We start from the raw sequence: 19,589 nt of genomic DNA on the forward strand, positions 1-19,589 counted from the left end.
TATTTTGCCTAATCCAAGATACCTGTATCAGAATTGGTCTTTTTTAAAATGTTTTTTCAGCCTTGACTGAGAGATATTTGAAACACATAACTTGATTCATTGCAGGACAACTACTGTTGCGCTTGTTTGCAATGTGCTGCTCTCTTAAACTGGTGTGGCAGTAATGACTTGCCTTTTGAAAGCTGTATGTATATACTGATATCACTTAAATATCTATTGAGTTAATATGTTGATATAGCATTTCTAGCAGCTCTGTAAGCTTACTTAAATTAGTAGACTAAAATAAGCTAAAGGGGTAGTTTAACTTAATGTAACTTGAAAACAGCTAACAAGGAGAGAGGATACCTTTATCCATAGGTAACATCTCAAAAGCTCACAAATTGACATAAATTACAAACCATAAAATCACAAGATTATATTAAGCACATCTGCTGCTGACTTATTGACTGTACAGAAACAAGTATTGGTGTGTTGTTAATGCTTTCCTGGCATCAGTGCATATTTATGTATTCATATCATGTTAATTCCTGAAAATGCTACTGTTAGATTTGTTATTATAGCCTACCTTAACATTAATCCCTGTAATAGACTTTTGACGTGACAGAAACAGTTGCTGCTTTGTAAATACATTTTTTTTAAAGAGCAGCTTGCTTGTGGGTGTGTACCAGTCTATTAAAAGTGAAAATATCTGTGTGAGACTTCTGACCTTTTCCTCATTTCTTCGTCTTAGTAACTGAACAGGTTTTTTCCAGTGCTTATGAAACACGTGACACATGTTTTTGTTTTGTTATAGGCTAATGGCACCTTGGAGTGCAGTGAAGTTCTCAAAGTGTGGGAGACAGTCAGTGAGGCTGCAGGGTTAAGCCCTAACACCATGGCTGTGTGGTGCAACATCAGCCTGAAGCCTGTTTTGGAGGCCTATGCTTCCGCACAGAATCTCTACTCCCAAATGAACATGAGTGTAAGTGTAAAAATGTCAAATTAAGTACTACTTAATTTCACTTGATAGTAAAATATATACCGCATTCACACTTGCAAGTACAATTAACAGTTTTACCACTTGGGGTCAGTGTTGACGCACGGAGAAAGTTGTTGATTGCTAATGGTCCCTCTCTGCTCTGTTGTCTTTAAAGCAGATGATGGGACCAACCAATGTGAGCGACACAGCTGCTAGGATTGTAGAAACTGTAAAGTCACTCTACCAAGTCAACATTAACAACGTAATTGTGATAAATCAGTTTGTCATGAATTTCTCCAACCACATCTCAATGCTGGTAGAGCAGTCTATGAGTCCTGAGGAACAGCTTTACTGGCAAAACCAGCTCCAAGACATGCAGTTGCAAAACAGGTGAGCTACAGTCAGATAATTTCACTGCTATGTGCAGTGACCATGGTTTGCTATGTTTTAGAGGAAATGTTTTTTATGGTCAAAATGGTCAATCCATCGAATCACTAAGTGACTGTTGATGAGACATCACATCTAGCTGCATTTAGACTTTCAAAACTTACTTGAGGAGCAAACTGTTTTTATGACCACAGCAAGTATGAGGAATGAGAATCGTGTCATAGTTTTAAGAGTAATCCAAGCTTTCAGTAGATCACAATCGCAAGATACAATCATAACAAAATGTCGTACAGCCACGTTAGAAACCCCCTGAACATGGTATCTGAATGTGGAAATGTTCTTTACATTCCCACTAAATTCTGTTAACAGTCAATTTAATTTTTATAAAGAACCACAGAAAATGACTCACCTATAGTATACATGAACTCACCATGAACTTGCCACTCCATTTGGTATAACAGCATTATCCACGATGCTCCAGTCAAACCAATTTGATTCATACGTAATTACACAAGGATGTGAAGTGATCACATTTGCATTGAACTTGATTAATTTAATGCAAGCCTGCCTGAAAACTGGCAGGCTTGCACAGATAGCGGCTTAACTACAATTCAGCTAGCCGAGACATCCTCTTAAAATTGATTTCCATTTACAGTATATGCCAGCTGCTATAATGAGACCAGCGTGGTGATAAGGATCACATTTTGCATATCGCAGGGAATCAGTCAGGTCTTACTACATAAGTCATAGATCAGTGATCACAGTGGAAACACTCTACAGTCTTTTTCATCAAAGATGAAATGGGAAAAGGCTGATGAAGAGGAAATATGTCTTCTTTCTAAATCTGAATGTTATATCTAATCATAGTATTGAAAAGACCAATTCAAAAATCCGTTTCATTATATTCAGTGAGTATTTTGGCTTTCCAATAATCTCCAGATTTTGAACTCATGTTTATATTTTTTACATGAGACAGCTTACAGAGTCACAGTCACATAGACCATGTTTGATGTACTGTGCTGCTTAACCTGACATTCAGCCAAATTCTTTATTCTACAGTTTGTCTTCCATCAAAATGCTCTCAGATGAATTGCATAATGTGGCCCCCGCCTTGCAGCCCTACATGGAAGCTCTTGTGAACGCTACAGGCTACATCCTGGACAACTATCAACTACTTCAACAGAGCACATCAGCCGAGGAGCTCCTCAAAGAAGCAGCAATGCGCTTCCTTTCCTCTGCAAACATCTCCTCTTATGATATCTTCTCCATCCCAGCAGGGAACACAACTGCATCTCTTTACGACTTGACAACAGAAGTTATCAGACTGATGATTAACATTAAGGTATTTGGTGATGATCCTATGATTTACCAAGTCTTGGAGGAATTTTTGAGATCCAATGACACAAAATTGATAGCAGAGAAGGTGGCCGAGTTGTCTATGTGGTTACACTCCACCGAAGCATCTGGGCTAGACCTGCTGAGTGAGGCTCTGTTCAGATCCTATGACATCGTAAGGCCTGTCTTGTCTGCCCTGGCCAAGATGAACACAGACATGCAAGCAACGGTAGAGCTCCTGGAAGACTTAGTAGGAAACGTTATTGCTATGTTTAGGCAGTTGGTAAGCACCGGTAATGTTCCAGACCCAATGGTCCAACATTTGAGTGACTCAGAAATGACAGACGGTTACCACACACATTTGGTCAGACGCAGACGTGATGCCTCATTAATGATGACAACAGACCCGATGAATGACTTCATAGACCTGTTCTACATTGACTACGCAACCATGTTCAAAGCTCTGGCTGTCCCTCCTACAACACCAGAAATTATGGAAACAGCCCATGTGTTCTTTGCCAATCCCGATTTGAGCGTTGTGATGAAGGGAGCTACAAGTGGCATGCAGTGGGGCTTGAATGCCTCTCGAGAAGAGACCATTGATGCTGCACTTGGGGTACTCTCCTTCCTCACTCTCCCTGACGTCTTTGAAAAGTAAGTGTTATTTTTATGTCCTTCATTACAGCTTAAGGTGTGACAAAAAAGAATGTATCTTGTGCACTATGTATGGTTAGATCTATATTTGTTCTAGCTTCTAGAAACTTTCAATTTAGTTTGTTTGCCTTATAGTCAACTATTTTAAAAGCCTCTGTTTAACAAACAGTCCTTCCTATTTCCTGTAGGTCGTCAATGGATCTCCTCAAGAATGTGGTGGATATGCTTCCCGATGCCTTACCATACTCCGCTGTGATTAAAAGTTTCACCAGAGCACTAGCCAATGAATCTCAAGGTAACTCAAGGGCTCAGTTCTTTTTGACCCAATCTGGACATTTACAGTCTTCTTTGTCCAAGAGGAGCATTATGATGAGAAATGCACATTTATTAGTTAAACTAAAGTGACTTTACAATTCTGACTCCAGAGTGAATCTCCTTTTATCCATGCTAAGTCTAATTGTTGCCATGCTGTCAAGCTCACGCTGATGCTTCAGCTTGTATTTACATACCTGCTGGGAAGGTATGTACATATAAGCAACAATCTGCTATTTAGAGCAATGCCACCCTTTTCTTCAGCTTTTATAGCTTTTGCGAGACCACAGCAAGACGAGAATATATTTTGCCAATGCTGTTGCTATTGTATACATGATTAAAGTATTGCAAAATTAATTCTGGAGATATGAGGAATAAGACTTCACACCAGCTTAGCTTGAGCTCCCAAAGAGCCCAAGGCCATATGGCCATTCTCCAGCAGAAAGCCACTCAGCACCTTTTTAAATCTCATTAGCAAAGTAGAATTCAATCACTTATCCTGTCCGCCCTCGCTAAACGTCTCCCCTCGCACTCGCACAAGTGGACATCTATGACCTCCTTTTAATTTGCATCTGTGCTTGTGTGATAATGTTTTTAGTGCATAGAATCACTTTGTAAGCAGCAGCAGCTTCACTTCTCTGCAGCCCTACTCATATTTACTCATACACACACACACACACAGATGCACTCACACACAGTGCACTGTTGTAATTGCAAAGGCCTGTAGATGTTTAGCAGCCTGAGATTAAACATCAACATTTTGGACTAATTAAATATTCTGTCATCATATCTTGCTGCCTGAGGTGGTGCCTTTCTTAGGGCTTGTCAGATGTGTTTTAATGCACGACAGCATCTAGTACTGCTGGCCCTTCTGGCCCCATCAGTCTAGTACAGGGTTTCACTTTAAGCACATCATTTGCTGCTTGCTGCCTGATGACGATGCCCCGTAATGGTGCAAGTTGTAATGAAGCCCAGTGGGATGTCATGTTATTCTGTCACCTTACAGACCTTACTCCCTAAGACTACAAACTCTAATAGCATCCCTCTCACTTTCATTTTCCCCTTCCCTTTCTCGCTTTCTCTCTCTCACTCACTGTTCACAGAGAACCTGATGCTCGTGCAGCAGATCATCAAAACAGCTAGTCAGCTTTTCCAGACCCTCCCAACAGACCCACAGTTTAAAGAAAATCTAGACCTCCTGAGATACCTGGTTTGTGACTTAATTACTCTGATTGCACACATTTATCATTAAAACAAAATGTAAAATAATAACTCACAACTGAAAATTACAGATGCTCGCTGCTTCAAAAAGCAAAACAAGTGTCTAGGTTCTTTCTTATAATTTAGAGATTAAGATCGTATATGAGAAATTGGTAACACGATTAAAAAGTTGTTACTATACTTGAGATTCCCAGGGTTTTATTCCTTTTACATTGTGGAAAATACTTGAATATAATAGGTTGCATTGTGTGCTACCAATTAATAATTTTTATTTGCTTGGAAAACTTGGCATGCCAAATTTGTTCCTGCTGCACGTTCCATTAGCTAACCCTGGTTATGTGATAGCTTGTAATTCAAAACCTGGTTGAGAATCCTAATTACACTAACTAAAAGGTAATTATGAGGTAAGTCATAATTATACATGCTGTTACATCCCGAAGATGAGGTGGAAGCAGTGTGTTTCCATGGAAAACACTGTGTGGGTTTTTATATATTTTACTAACAGATGATTTAATTAGAACTACTTAAAATGTATATCCTTTTGTTATTGCAGACCTCACACATATAGTCTCACTTGCGCTGTATATACCTATGGAAATATAGTTTTTAATTTGATTCTTTATTTAGCTGAAGCCTACCTTCCCAGAGAGACCTGTGCAAACTTATTAAACTGCTGAGTTTAATAAGAAGCCACAGCATTGACATCAGTATTCCACAAAAATAGCACTGAAACACTTTGAACAAGCCCTGTTTTTTTTTAAGGCTAATAGTGAAGCTATCTCAAATGAATATCACAGCAAAACGGGTAATAGACACGCCTGTCCACCATGTACATTTCACACTTGCCTCTCCAAAGTGTGAAATGTACACGTATGCAGAAGTTGCAGTAAAGCAGAGGGAGTTTTTTTTTTTTCAAGCAAACATGAAAATAATCATACTAAAGGGTTTAAACAGACATGAAAATCAAACTCGTCATTGCACTTCATAATGTGACTGATTTCTTACAGGTGTGTTTGTTAGAGGATACAGAGACTGTACACCTCCTGATGCAGAGCCTCAACATAGAGTCCGGTCAGCTTTGTCACACTTTCTTGCCCAGCCTAGAGGTCATAATTGAGGGTCTGGTGATGAACACAACATCTCTGGTTGATATCTTCTATCAAACTGTAATTGGGGACCCCAGGAGCTACAATGTCCACACAGACTGGTACAAAGATGTCATCATACTTCTAAGTTTTTATTTCAACGGTTTTCCTAGCAGAGAGTAGCACTTTCTTCAAAGAAAGCTGCTTTTGCAATTGACTAGTGGTTTATCTACCATTTAATTTCCAAAATACGTTGTATCACTGAATTGTCCAAGCTCTGTTTGGATAGTATTGAGGTCTGGAAAATTACATTTATATATATATATTTGTATATTTTCATTTATTGCTCAAATTGGGTTTGTCTGTTTTCTGTTTGTGATAACAGGTCTAGTGTGCTGAGCCAAAATCTGGGCTTTAACATCAGCAGCGTGAGCTCTCTCAACATTAACGGCACTTCCTCAAGTGAGATATTTCTTTATGTTGCAATAGTTTAAGAATTTTGCACCTTAAAATTTTTTATATGGAAGAAGGAAAGTTTCTAAGTAAAATTATATATACATTTTGTCCTAAATTAGGCGTATTGTGACCGAGAAGTATATTTCGAACTGTCAGAATTAAAAATGTAAACTTTTAGTCATGTATTATTATTTGTTTCTTCCTTGTTGTAGATATTAAACAAAATACTAATTTTAGCTCACCCTTCGCTCATTTCCATTTGATGCCACCACTTTGTCTTTCCGTTGACCAATTTTTCCACTGTTCGTATTTGTTGCTCGTGTAAACATCAAACCCACCATCTCACTGAGTGTGACTGGCTTGAAACCAGGTCTATATTTTTAAACATGTTTTTTTCAAAATATTTAAAAACATCTACGAGGAATTGTGAGGCTCCTGCATTGATTAGACAGTGCCTGTGTTCCTCTGGATGTAGAGTCGGTTGTCTGCCAGTCAGAAATAGTTGGAGTTCAACCCCTGGCTTCCCCAGTCTGTCAAAGGGTCTTTGGGCGAGATCCTCAAGCTGCATATTTCTCAAATTGCATGTGATTGTTAGTAAAATGGGCTTAAAGACATTCAATAAAATCACCATATAAATGTGTGCGTGACATTCTGGGCCTTTGAGTATTTTAGATTCATTGTTTATAGATAAGCATATTTTAGAGGCAAATCAAATAATGTAAAATAAATTTTAATGAACAATTTGTAACTTTCAAAATCTATTTGTAATTTTAACTCTTAGAAAAATATACAGAAACAGAAGGAATCAACTGGCAATAATTGATCTGTTTTCACTTGACATTTTTTCACAGGAGTGATGACATTTGGTGAGATTCTGAAGAATAAAACAGCTTTTGTTCTGGACGTGCAGCAGTACATGGATTTGGATCCAGCAACTCTTGACCTCCTAATGAACAGCACGCTCTCAAACAACAATCTAGTGGTAAGCAAAGACAGCTTGTGTCACTGTTCAGTAAATTTGAATACACACAACATTGAGTCTATAAAAAAATCCAGAGTCGGTAAGACTGCTTCAAAATACCACAGCTTTAATATAGCTTTGCTTTTTAATTATTTTATACAGTACATTTACAACAAAGCTTAAAAACAGGTTGTATCTTTAATGTTGTAGGGAACATTGCAAGCCTAATGAAAATTACTCAGTGACTGGTCACTGTATTTAGAAGGTTTCTCTCAAGCAGACGTACAGCAGAGCAGAATAAAAGGCTGCTTTCTTAATGTCTTTGACTGTGTAATGCAGATTATGTAAAAAAAAAAAAACTACAAAGAAATCACTTAAATGGAGTTTAGCCAGCAGGAGGCAAAACATGCCTGTCTGCGCATACATAGGTGAGTAAACTGACAAAATAGACTACTAAGTGGCTGCCAGTGACATTTGTGACTTGCTCATCCTTTGAATTGGAGCAAACTCATTTCCATGATTGTGAACATCTTTAGTGCGGTTTAAGCATCTTTCAGGCTTTCACCTTCACGAAGCCTCATAGTATTTTTTCTCTATACAAAACTAATGTTAATAAGTATGCTAGACAGTGTCTTTTTTATTCATTTATTTTTACTAAATGGGACAGAACTCACACCCACTATTTTTCCAAATGCCTCACCAGTACAGGGATTTGAAAGTCGGCTGCCCACAGAGACCTCAGTTAAACAGTGTGGAAATGCAAATTTGTTATTGATTATATATATGTGCTATAAGGCCTGTATTTTTGTGCATGACATGCCTCCTTCCTTCTGCTCCCCTGTTGGTCATATAGGCTGGTTCTTTAACTCTCTTCATGTTTTTTGGAACAGATCCTGTCCTGGCTGGTGAACCTGCGTCACTGCCCCTCCACACCACTCGCAAACATGGAAGAGGCTGATCTGATGAAGACCTTCTGCTCTCTGTCTGTTGAACAGTGGTACACATTGTCACTGCTGATGACTCGACATCTAAACGTTGAACAAGTGTTATACAAAGTAAGGCTTTAAGTCTATTGTTAATAATTGTTATGTAAAAAACCACAAACTCACACAGGGACACACAGACACGGATACACACACAAAAAAATGTGGGAGTTCTGTCACGGCACATAAATGTGTCTTCAACAAAGAAATTGTTTTTGTTGGGCAGTCACAAAACACGTTTTTCCAGGGTGTGTTTGTTTGAGCAACGTGAGCCAGAAAAAAGGCCTTTGTACAAGAAAATGTTTGTTTACTAGACAAACCCTTTTTCCCCAATACACACCCATGGCAGAAAACTCATACAAGGCTCAACAAAGTGTAGGCCAGTAAAGGTTAAATGCAGCATTTTATCTGTTTGACCATGAAAGCTCATTTTAGTTACTTACAAAATTTGTTTTATTTCATGATATCTAATTTTTGATTGTGTCTTTTACTCCTGATATAAAACTTGTTAAAGATGCACAACCTCGGCTTACATGAAACTTTCCCCTGTGGGTTTTGGTGGCACGATAGTAGCCAATCACCGAAATGAGTTATTTGTTGGGTGTTATACTGTAGTGGTAGACCGATGTTTTCAAAACCCTGTAAATTATTAAAGACAAGAGAGGCAAAAAAGTGTAACAGTGATTAAAGTGTGTTTAAATGTTTTTTTTCTTTCAGATGGTTTTGTCTGACGACATACAGGCCGTGGTGGGAATCATGGTTTGGGTGACTGAGGCTATAACAGACATGATGGACAAGATGCTTCCTGCCATTAACCAACTGCAAATCTACCTGAACAACATCAAAAACCTCAACCTGACAGCCAACAACCATTTTAGCCAAGTGAGTTCTTTTAACTGCTCCACCTTTACTGCTCTTTATCAATAATATATTCATGTTTGTGAGATCACGCAAACTTACACCTAGCCCAAGCAAACAATGTGAATGATTCAGTTCTCTGCTGCATTCACAGTACTGAATCAGATAGTAAGTAACAGCATCATGGTTTGTTTTTTAGCCACATCCAGTGAGGGAGCGGAGGTCCACCACTTCCAGCGCAGGATCATTCGTTACCCTTTCTCGAGCGCTGTGCAGCCATGGCATCAAGGTTCTTTTTGGAATCTCCAAGCTGCCCCTCGTCTCAGATTCGGACCCTTCCTTTACCAACAACCCACAGAGGGAGGAGATGATTGAGAGGTTCAAGATACCACGGAATGCCAGTATGTTCTGAAGGGAATAGATTTTAAAATGGAACTCTGTCACCTCTGCATTCATGTATATTTGCTCTTGATTCACACAGTTCCATTACAATTTTTTTTTTTTTTAAGTTTAAAACAAGGATATCTCGCTAAAGTGCACAATTTCAGTAACTGTGATACTTTTCAACAAGTGGAGAGCAATTCTAGCCAGTTGTTGAAAAGCTGTTATAAAATTTGGAGCTCCTGTGACTTTGCATGTCGGGCAAAAAAAGCCTCCTCCACTTTAGAATGCTGTATATTTGATCTGCTCCTCTTTTGTGTCTTTGTGTAGCTCCCTTCTGTATGAACATGTACCTGGACATGGTCAACACCACAGGAGGAGCTATTGCCTGGGCCTTCCTCAAGCCAATGCTGATGGGACAAATCCTGTACACACCCGATACACCCAGCACACGAGCCATAATAGAGAAGGTATATAATATAAAAGAACAAATGCATCTAAAGTCAGCTCTTGTGCTCCATGCACACAACAATAGACTGACGGATTGAGTTTAGTGGGAACCTTGCTGACTGACAGTATTGTGCTGCTTTGCTGTTTAAACTAATTATGTACTCACCTGCCAGCAGCTGCGAGATCATGGCTGGCCCTGTGTATAGTCATCTCCACTTTCTTTTCTGATCCGTTGTCCTTGTTTTTCACTTCAAACATTTTAACTGGGGATTAGCGACTCCGTGACCTTCACGAAGTTTATGTTCTAATCCTTCAAAATCCCTCATCTGAGGCCTTTTTTTTAACTAGAGTTATTATCACTGCTATTTCTAGATATTTTTTTATTTAGTTGATTTTAATTTTTTAATATTCATTCACCCCCAGTTGCATGTAGCAAACAAGAAATATTTAAATTTGACAAGATACACACTTATTTGTAGGCATCGCCATCTCCAGCTGTAGTTCTGTTTTGAGCGAGTTTGACTTTGTTTTTTTGTACACTGCTACCTTCACAGCTTCATACACATAACCAACTATTTTACATGTTCTTGTCTGTCCTATCACTGCTCAGGCCAATGCCACCTTGCAAGATTTTGCAAATGCAAGGCAATATTCAGAAGACTGGATAAAATCCTCCAAGTACCTCGTTACGTCTGCGAACACACTCAAAAAGACTTTGCCAATGCTGGAGGTATGAAAACTCAAAAACGTCGTCCTTGTATCTGATTATTCTAGCTGGCTTGCTGTCATATGAAAATATAGAGATAAACTATGCAGTGGTCTTCAACGAGTTTCTGCAGCTGAATCTTGATTTCGTCTTTTCCACTCTCTCTACCTTCTGCAGAATTCCCTTGGCAATCCCTTTGTGAAGAACTTCATTCAGATGCAGACAGGCATCAATGTAGACAGAATGCAGGAGACACTCAGCAGCTTCTGTAAGTGAGCATTTGAAGGTCTTACTTTTGTAAGCTGCATATACCACGTTTACCTTTACATTCCCATCTCGCTTATTACTGGTAAAATATCCACACTTCCATAGAAGAGGTGAAAGATGAGACTTTACAGGAAGCATTCGATTTATTTCTGCGTGGATTTCTTAAGCTGTTTCTTCTTGAGTCACTCATTTTTTCCCAGGTGTGACATTCACATACATGTACACTTAATTTGATCACTTGTATTGTCAGACTGTGTCTTTTTGAGTTACCATATAATAAGGCAGAGCATTGCCTGGAAGAGGCAAATAGTTGCTTCTGTTGGCTGGCATAAAAATTTTATTAATGTTAGTGCATTGTTACAGCCAATGTGTTATAACCCACCACTTTGATAATTACATGGTACGAATAAATTATTCCTCCTTTATTATCAAATGTACTCCACAATTACCACATTATTTCTGAGCTGCGATGTAAAGTGGTGCACTCTATTGCCATCAAAGATAAAACTGCACCTGGAGTTTTAATCCTGTCACTAAACTTCTAAATCTCATTCTTTTCAAAGCTAACATGACGCTGATGCTGGAGACGAACAAAGAGATAGTGGATCACATCAACACCTTATCCACCTTGATGGTTGACATCTCTTCCTGTATCAAGTTTGACCGATACCGTGGCTTTGACTCTGCCGACGAGCTCAACAGTGCAGCGCAGGAACTTGCCAAAAACCGTGATCTCTATGCAAGTGAGTAAAAATGAGTTGAATCTCTGTGTGAAAGGATGAGATCTACCAGACTATGTCACGTGTATCTAGGACCAGCAGTGGTTTCTAATCTGCTTGAGTGAAAGTTAATTTCAGTTGATCTAAAATTCCTTAACAGATGAAATTATGTGTATGAGAACACAACTGACCTAGAACAGTGTAATGCTGTAGAAAAGAACTGTGATATCACCTTAATAATAGGGGAAATTCCAATGAGTCACCCATTAGGCTCAGAATACCAAATGACTACAGCTCACTTTTACAGCCACTCAGGTTGTTATTGTGCCTTTCACGGCCTTTTCTCAAATAGTTTCTGGGTTAGACACTAGTGCTTTCTCTAAAGGCTGTTGATAATGTATTAAGATGAGATAGATACAAGGGATGTGACCCTGCAACTTTGTATTTAGGGTAATGAATTACGAAGTTAGTTGGGTAACCTAACAGTGAGGTTGTACAATCTGCCCTTCAGGTGTGATCTTCAAGCTTCTCAAAGATGCAGACTCATCCAGAAACAAGCGTGAGGCCACAACCTCTCTGCCTCCCGAAGTCAGCTACACTATCCGCATGCATATGGACAATGTAATGCGGACTGACAGAGCCCGGAACCCGTTTTTTGTCAAGGAGCCGTACATCTCAGCCAGAAACACAATGCGCTACAACCGGGGATTCATCTACCTACAGGAGAGCATTGACCGAGCTATCATTGAGACACAGACGGGACAGAAAGCCAAAGAGACAGCCGTGCAGCTGCAGCCATTCCCATATCCGTGCTATCACCGGGATGAGTGAGTTCCATAAATCATGCATTAATTTTCACATAAAATTTGGTAGATAGATATATGTATGTATCTAGTCCAAAGTTTTTTTGGCATCAATATGCCACATTTTGTCCAATAGATCATGCTCAAACCTAATATGTATGCTTGCACTTGCCTTCAAGTGTGACATAAGATACTCCTGATATCTCTTACAAGAAGAATGAGCAGGCCACAAACTCAGCTGGCTGCCTTGTGACCAGCTATAAGATGTAGTGATCGTTGCTTTTCCCTCATTCTGATTTATTACTCAGTTGCACAATTTCTGATATGATAGCTGTGAAATATGGATATTAAATCTGTACAATGGCAAGTACTAAAAGCCTGTCTATGAGGCTCCAGATATGACTGTCAATAAAATAAAAATACAGTAGAAAGGCATTTATTTGTGTAAATAATACAAGGATCGGAAGATTCCTGGCAGAATCTGCAAACTACCCCAGTGTTGCTCTTCCGCTATCTGTCAAGTCAGTGACTGAATGATAGGCGTTTTCTTCTGCTGCTGCTGACAATGATTGGACGTTTTCAAGGAATTTGATTGACAATTGCCATCTCTGTATTCCCCAGGTACCTGGAGGCCATCTCTTTTGTCTTCCCTATCATGCTGATGGTAGCCTGGGTGTTGTTTATTGCTGATTTCGTGAAGAAACTTGTGCATGAGAGAGAACTGAGGCTGCATGAGGTAATGTTGTTTTTTTCCCTGAAAGAAAAAAGTTTGCTTTTCTTTCCAAAAAGTAATTAGTCACCCACAGTCATTTGTAAATACAAATTATTTCTGGTAAACAGACAGCGTGATAAGTTAAAAAGAAAAACGTAATTTTATTGTCTTAGTCATGTAGTTCCTTATTTTGTTTTTTCACTTTCAAAAATTCCATTCCATATTTATTGACAGGCACCACTGGCAAAACAGGCACAGGATGTGTTTTGACAGTTTCATAAGTTTTTTTCTCTTCATGTTTTTCTCACAGTACATGAAAATGATGGGAGTCAACACACTCAGTCACTTCTTTGCCTGGTTCGTGGAGTGTTTTATCTACCTGCTGGTGACTATCATCATCATGACACTGGTGCTGAAGCACGGCAAAATCCTGCCCAACAGTAACGGTTTCCTCATTTTCCTGTACCTGTGTGACTATGGCTTGAGCATCTTAGCCTTCAGTTATCTTGTCAGCTCCTTCTTTGACAAAACCTACATCGCCGGCCTGAGTGGCAGCCTGCTTTACATCCTCTGCTTCTTCCCCTTCATCATCGTCACCGCACTGGAGGGCAGTCTAACGCTCATCCAGAAGAGTGCCTTGGTAAGGCTCCTGTGAACCTCATTTGTCATCATTAAAGAATATGAAACTCATTTGTATACCGTGTAATAATTTAAATACCAAGTAATGTAATTTGGTTTGGAAAGATAAATAATGTAGAAGAAGATATAGTGACAGTTAGTTTCATTTGAAAATGTTGTTTATTCTATCCATTTTAGAACACGTGTTTTTTTTGTTTTTACAAAATGAATGATTTTTTGTTTGGATTGTCTCAAAAAAGTCACCCCCAATATGGAGCTATCTGCATAAACAGACACACACACATATATATATGCATATATACGTGTGTGTGTGTGTGTGTGTATATATATTTTTGCTGCTCCTTTTTCTTGCTTGTCGTTTTGCATCCTGTCTGATTTCCCTCTGTCTTTTTGACAGGGATTGTTTTCCCCGACCTGTTTCAGTTACGCCAGTCAGTACATGTCTCGCTACGAGGCCCAAGGAGAAGGTACAAGCATGTAGACATCTGACTACCATCAAGATCTCTTTGATATGTGAGCTAAGTGAATCAGTGAAAGGCAGCATAAAACTTTCATTATGTTAACCTCTTTAGGAATTCAATGGAGCAACTCATACTCCTCGCCCATTGCTGGAGACACAGCCTCGTTCGGTTGGCTGTGCTGGCTGATGCTCTTCGACTCTATCCTCTACTTCACCATTGGGGCTTACATTCGCACAGTGTTTCCAGGTAAATTGGGGCACAAAAAAAACAAAAGAACAAATTTATTACATCTTTCACTCAGCTATTGATGCTGATGTCCTGTGGCCATTTTAGTACATCAGACATAGTTTGTCAAGCCGATCATTATTATTTATTTATGTTTTAGAGTTTTTGTTTGCTAGTCTTTTTTGTCAGGTCAGCTGATATACACACTAAAATACAAGTGTAGTCTGTCAATCATAAAAGTGATGAGAAAAGTGGAAGATTGTTGGGTTTTCTCTGAATCTATTATTGTACGATCTACCGTACAATATAAAGCGCCTTGAGGCGACTGTTGTTGTGATTTGGCGCTATACAAATAAAATTGAATTAAATTGAAGAGTGCATTCTTCTTCATGGCCAGCAGGGGGCTGGTTGCATAGACGTCTATGGGAAAACAGCTCTCTCCTCCCTTGATGCATGAGTTTGTGTTCTGGATTTAGCATGATGTTCATTTTGTAAATTGTGGCGTCCATCTGTTTCCTAGTGTTTGATAGGTTGCTTCTGTATGAGTTTCCCTGGCTTCCATAGTGGGATCCAAGCTTGCATGCTTGGTTTCAAAAAGATGGTGACAGCAAAAATTTTAAGCTCAAGCCTTAAAAAGATAGCACTGTGCAACCAATGGATAACAGTGGCTGTGTCCATCTTTTATATACATCCTATTCTTAAAGAAAGTAATAGAATTAGAATAACACAGGTTAGAATTCACTTATAGGCGAATGTGTAAGCGTTGCCTTAAAATATCAAGTGAAGTGTACACTAATCAGTTTCTAGTTGAAGAAAATGCAGGTTGGTTTAGTTTGGTTACTTTGTTTAGTAGTCCCAGCTGTAAATAGGTATGTAAATATAAATATATTGTGTATGTGAGATTTATTTGCAGTTATTTTACCCATTAGGAAAATATGGCATTCCTTCTCCGTGGTACTTCCCATTCAAACTCTCCTTCTGGGCTGACCTGTGCGGTGTTCGACCACAGAAGAATACGGCCAAAGGACTTCTCTTCACAAACATCATGCAGAATGACCAGCTTGCCTTCTCCAATGACAAGGGAAAAGGTGCGTCAAATTATAATGTGGCACACACAGGAACAAGGAATTCTTGTCTGCTGTTAGTTTAATTTACAGTTTGTCTTCTCTGTGTCTCTCACAGGAAAGAGCGCTCTTTCCACCAAGACTGGGGAATACTTCTCAGAGCTCCCAGTTGGCGTTGCTCTCCATGGTCTCACCAAGACCTATGGTGACCAAGTGGCTATTGAAAACCTTAATGTTTCTTTCTATGAGGGCCACGTCACCTCACTGCTCGGTCACAATGGAGCTGGAAAGACTACCACCATGTAAGTGGGGCAGTTTTTTTTCCTTTCCTTTTTAAATACCAGTATGCATTTGACCACCTTGTATACACCCTCCGTGGCAGCAAAATGATCCAATTTAAAATGAGATTTTGTGCATCCCTTTAATCATTCCAAGGCTCGGATGCTGACAGGGAGATTGTTTTGTCCAAATCTGGCACAGCAACTGTGGTAGCGATTCGCCTGACGGGTCTCATCAACTAGAGCACTTACATTTACATTTTAAATGCGACTCATTTTGCTGACGCTCTTATCAAGGGCAACATACAAGGAGTGCAGTGGCAGAATGAGATTTAACACCACTGAAAAAACCAAAAACCAAGAAGGGATTTTATGCCCTATGATATTTTTGAGAACAATAAGTCATCATTTAAGAAGAAACTGCCTGGGAGAAAATACAAAAACTAGCAGATAGGACAAAAGGAAAAGGCATTTTCAGCTTTTCAAGTGCCACCTAGTATATGAAAAGTCTTTTGAGCATGTTCTGTCATTTATAACTTGATCTGAGTAATAAAAATCGAATTTGTTTATTCATTATTGTGAATTTTGTTAACAAATGCATGTATTCTTTGTGTAGGTCTCTCCTTACTGGGCTTTTTGCCCCGTCTTCGGGAACCATAGAGGTTTACGGCAGAGACATGCAGACAAACATTGAGAACGTTCGCAGGGAGCTAGGAGTCTGCATGCAGTATGACGTCCTGTTTGATCACATGACCACCAAGGAGCACCTGCTGCTGTATGGACAGATCAAGGCCCCACACTGGTCAGACAGAGAACTGCATGAACAAGTCCGCACGTGAGTGACCAGAGCAGGAAGCTTGATATGCTCAGTGTATAAAAGGACGCTCTGTTTTAAGGATGATACCTTGGTGATATATTTTACCTGTTACAAGGATTCTCTTTGCAAGCTGTTTTATATGTACATCATTAAACTCCGTCCTTTGCTCAGTTAAAGGCATGGCCCTCAAATAAAAAGAAAATATGTGCAGAGGTTACGAGACTTTCATAAGAAATAATTGCCAGTGCTTCACACGAGTGAAAGGTTATACAGGGGTAATTTGAAAATCAGTAATGGCTATATAGTGTATTTCCAAGTCTGCAGTAAAAAAAAAAAATTGCATCCCTGTTGTCGTTGAATTGCGCTCTTATTTTAGTGTTTTAGAGCTGTCAAATATACCATGTGCATCTGCAGGAAAACATGAGCAGAATACCATAAAACTCTGAGTTTTAAGTCGCTTCATGTGACTTTTTCTAGATGGTCTTATATGAGCAGAATAGTAGTGAATTTAAAGGCAAGAACAGTTTCTCTCTCCTGGTTTCAGGAAATCTGAAACCCCTGCTGAGTAACTGATAGAAGTGATTGAACTACAACCCACAAACTGGGTTGTAATGCATTGAAAAAAAAAAGTTAGCATGTGCTCCATCCTAAATGCTTTTCATCGACTTTGCTCCCAGGATCCTAGAGGACACGGGGATGTATGCTCACAGACACAAGCGGGTGGGCACCCTATCAGGTGGCATGAAGCGCAAGCTGTCAATCTCCATCGCCTTAATAGGGGGCTCTCGCGTGGTGGTTCTGGATGAACCCACTACAGGAGTCGATCCCTGCTCCAGGCGCAACATCTGGGACATTGTAATCCAGCACAAGAAAAGTAAGTCTGACAGGCACACTCAAACACTGAACGCTGAAATAACATCCCCATGAAGATTTTTTTATCACAGGAAATCTGAGACTTGCACACATGCAGTCTCGGTTGGCCAACTTTAACTTGACATGTCTGTATAAATCGCTGGTTTTTGTAGTTTTATTAATGCGCATCCTCATTTCTCCTTCCTGGATGGTGACAAACGGCAGGTGCAGTGAAAATATCTCACTTGTCTGAGTTACACTGACTCAGTTTGTTTTTGAATACAATTTAAGAACTGGTTGATTGCTTTTAAAGCCCTTTAATACCCACCTGTGTACCCTTAAATAACTCATATACTAAATTGTGTGTATATATATATATATATATATATATATATATATATATATATATATTTATTTATTTATTTATTTATTTATTTATTTTTTTCTTTTCTTTTTTTTAAATCTGTTGTATTTGTCTATCCTAGTCTTTGAGGGAAACACCAGAAAGCCATACTGGTTTGAAGCACATTGTAGCTCTATTTTCTAACACAGTACGTATGTGTGTAGCTCATACCTTTTTAAAACTACCCTTACAGTCCAATGTAAAATCTCTGTAGTACATAAAAAAATAATTGCACTGCATTTGTGCATTGTTAGTATTAAAAATGTACAGACAACCGAAAGTCTCACACTAGGGTTTTTCCTCTGAACACGCACCCTCCTATCTGTTTTCTAAGAAACACGGTGGGCAACAAGCTGTGAACCTGCAGGTTGCAGCTCACTGCAGGACTTTTCTCTGCTTTGTTTTGTGAATGGACTTTAGCGAAGCATAATTTTAATATAAATGAGGAGGTATTTTTAGGCTCTCTTAGCAGATGTTTCTGGAAAATATCATGTAATTGGCGTCATCTCAGACGTTTGGGAGATTTTAGTGCCAGAAAAATCTGTTTCAAAATAAATCTTCCACATCTCTTGCTGTTTCTGTGCCCGTTTCTATGATGTGTTTGCATGATAGAGCTTGCGTTTGGATTTGTCTTTGCAATATTTGCTTTTTAGCTTGTTTATTTGGAGTTGCTGAAGCCATAAAAGTAAGACAAAGCTTTACAGACTATCTTAGTTGGTAAATATAATCTTACAGATTCTGTTTCGTAATTTTCACCTCCATTTTACATTTGTGTAAGATTTACCTGTTAAAGAAGAGTGTAATATTGCATGTGTAATTTTTTTTTTATATGTGTGCCCTCTCAGACCGCACAATCATCATGTCCACCCACCACCTGGACGAAGCAGAAGTGCTGAGTGACCGCATCGCCTTCCTGGAGAATGGAGGATTAAAATGCTGTGGATCTCCATTCTACTTGAAAGAAAAGCTAGGCCAAGGCTACAAACTTACCCTCACCAAAAAGGTAATCATTTAATCGCCCTGTCAGTCGAAGCAATAAAGACTCATGCTTACAGCAGCTTTTTTCCACAACATGAAATTTTAATGAAAATCTACTTCCACTTATTTATTTTTTAGTGAAATATGCTTTTCCAGCAGACAACTGGTTCTAAAAATGAGAGAACAGCAGCTTTCCTCTGATGCATTTTACTCAGAATGTTTCTTAGCAGAGTGGCATCTTGCAAAGTAAATGGTCATCACAGGCGTAACATTTCACCAAAAGCTTTTATGAAGGAGCTGGACTGTTTGTGTAAAACCAAACCCAGGGTTTTATCTTTTCCCAGATGACATGTTGCGATAGGTCAATTTGTATCAGATATATTAAAAAAGGGCCACATGAGCTATGTTAAGACACACAGAAATGATGCCTTCTCATGGATAAATAACGATCTGATTTTGTATATTTTGATCAAACCTGATGTTTCTGTCAGTATTCTGTACCTTAAGAAAAGTGTCCTCTACGATGATAGTCAGCCATTTCAGCAATCTAAAGCAGAAACCATCAGACAGTGTGAGGAAAAAAAGTGATTTTTTCCAAGTTTATCTCAGCTTTGCTTAGTCATA

General features: G+C 39.0%; 1 protein-coding gene across 1 annotated transcript in view; it reads left to right on the plus strand.

The window, feature by feature from the left end:
* Positions 1–19,589, plus strand: part of abca12 (ATP-binding cassette, sub-family A (ABC1), member 12) — a 57,346-nt gene that overhangs the window by 16,633 nt on the left and 21,124 nt on the right. Inside the window, exons 25-49 of the mRNA XM_085434258.1 lie at positions 794–961; positions 1,134–1,348; positions 2,405–3,334; positions 3,523–3,629; positions 4,750–4,856; positions 5,875–6,074; positions 6,338–6,414; positions 7,260–7,390; positions 8,260–8,424; positions 9,070–9,234; positions 9,410–9,611; positions 9,922–10,061; positions 10,652–10,771; positions 10,925–11,015; positions 11,578–11,757; positions 12,245–12,560; positions 13,158–13,272; positions 13,559–13,888; positions 14,285–14,354; positions 14,460–14,594; positions 15,503–15,661; positions 15,756–15,939; positions 16,532–16,750; positions 17,410–17,606; positions 18,833–18,990. Of these exons, the coding sequence (XP_085290384.1) occupies positions 794–961; positions 1,134–1,348; positions 2,405–3,334; positions 3,523–3,629; positions 4,750–4,856; positions 5,875–6,074; positions 6,338–6,414; positions 7,260–7,390; positions 8,260–8,424; positions 9,070–9,234; positions 9,410–9,611; positions 9,922–10,061; positions 10,652–10,771; positions 10,925–11,015; positions 11,578–11,757; positions 12,245–12,560; positions 13,158–13,272; positions 13,559–13,888; positions 14,285–14,354; positions 14,460–14,594; positions 15,503–15,661; positions 15,756–15,939; positions 16,532–16,750; positions 17,410–17,606; positions 18,833–18,990 (4,881 nt within the window). The remainder of the gene's footprint in view (positions 1–793; positions 962–1,133; positions 1,349–2,404; positions 3,335–3,522; positions 3,630–4,749; positions 4,857–5,874; positions 6,075–6,337; positions 6,415–7,259; positions 7,391–8,259; positions 8,425–9,069; positions 9,235–9,409; positions 9,612–9,921; positions 10,062–10,651; positions 10,772–10,924; positions 11,016–11,577; positions 11,758–12,244; positions 12,561–13,157; positions 13,273–13,558; positions 13,889–14,284; positions 14,355–14,459; positions 14,595–15,502; positions 15,662–15,755; positions 15,940–16,531; positions 16,751–17,409; positions 17,607–18,832; positions 18,991–19,589) is intronic.

This window comes from Copadichromis virginalis, linkage group LG16 (assembly GCF_057382275.1).
Source record: "Copadichromis virginalis isolate Kocher_CV1m ecotype Utaka linkage group LG16, C_Virginalis_male_GT1.1, whole genome shotgun sequence".
Taxonomy (NCBI): domain Eukaryota; kingdom Metazoa; phylum Chordata; class Actinopteri; order Cichliformes; family Cichlidae; genus Copadichromis; species Copadichromis virginalis.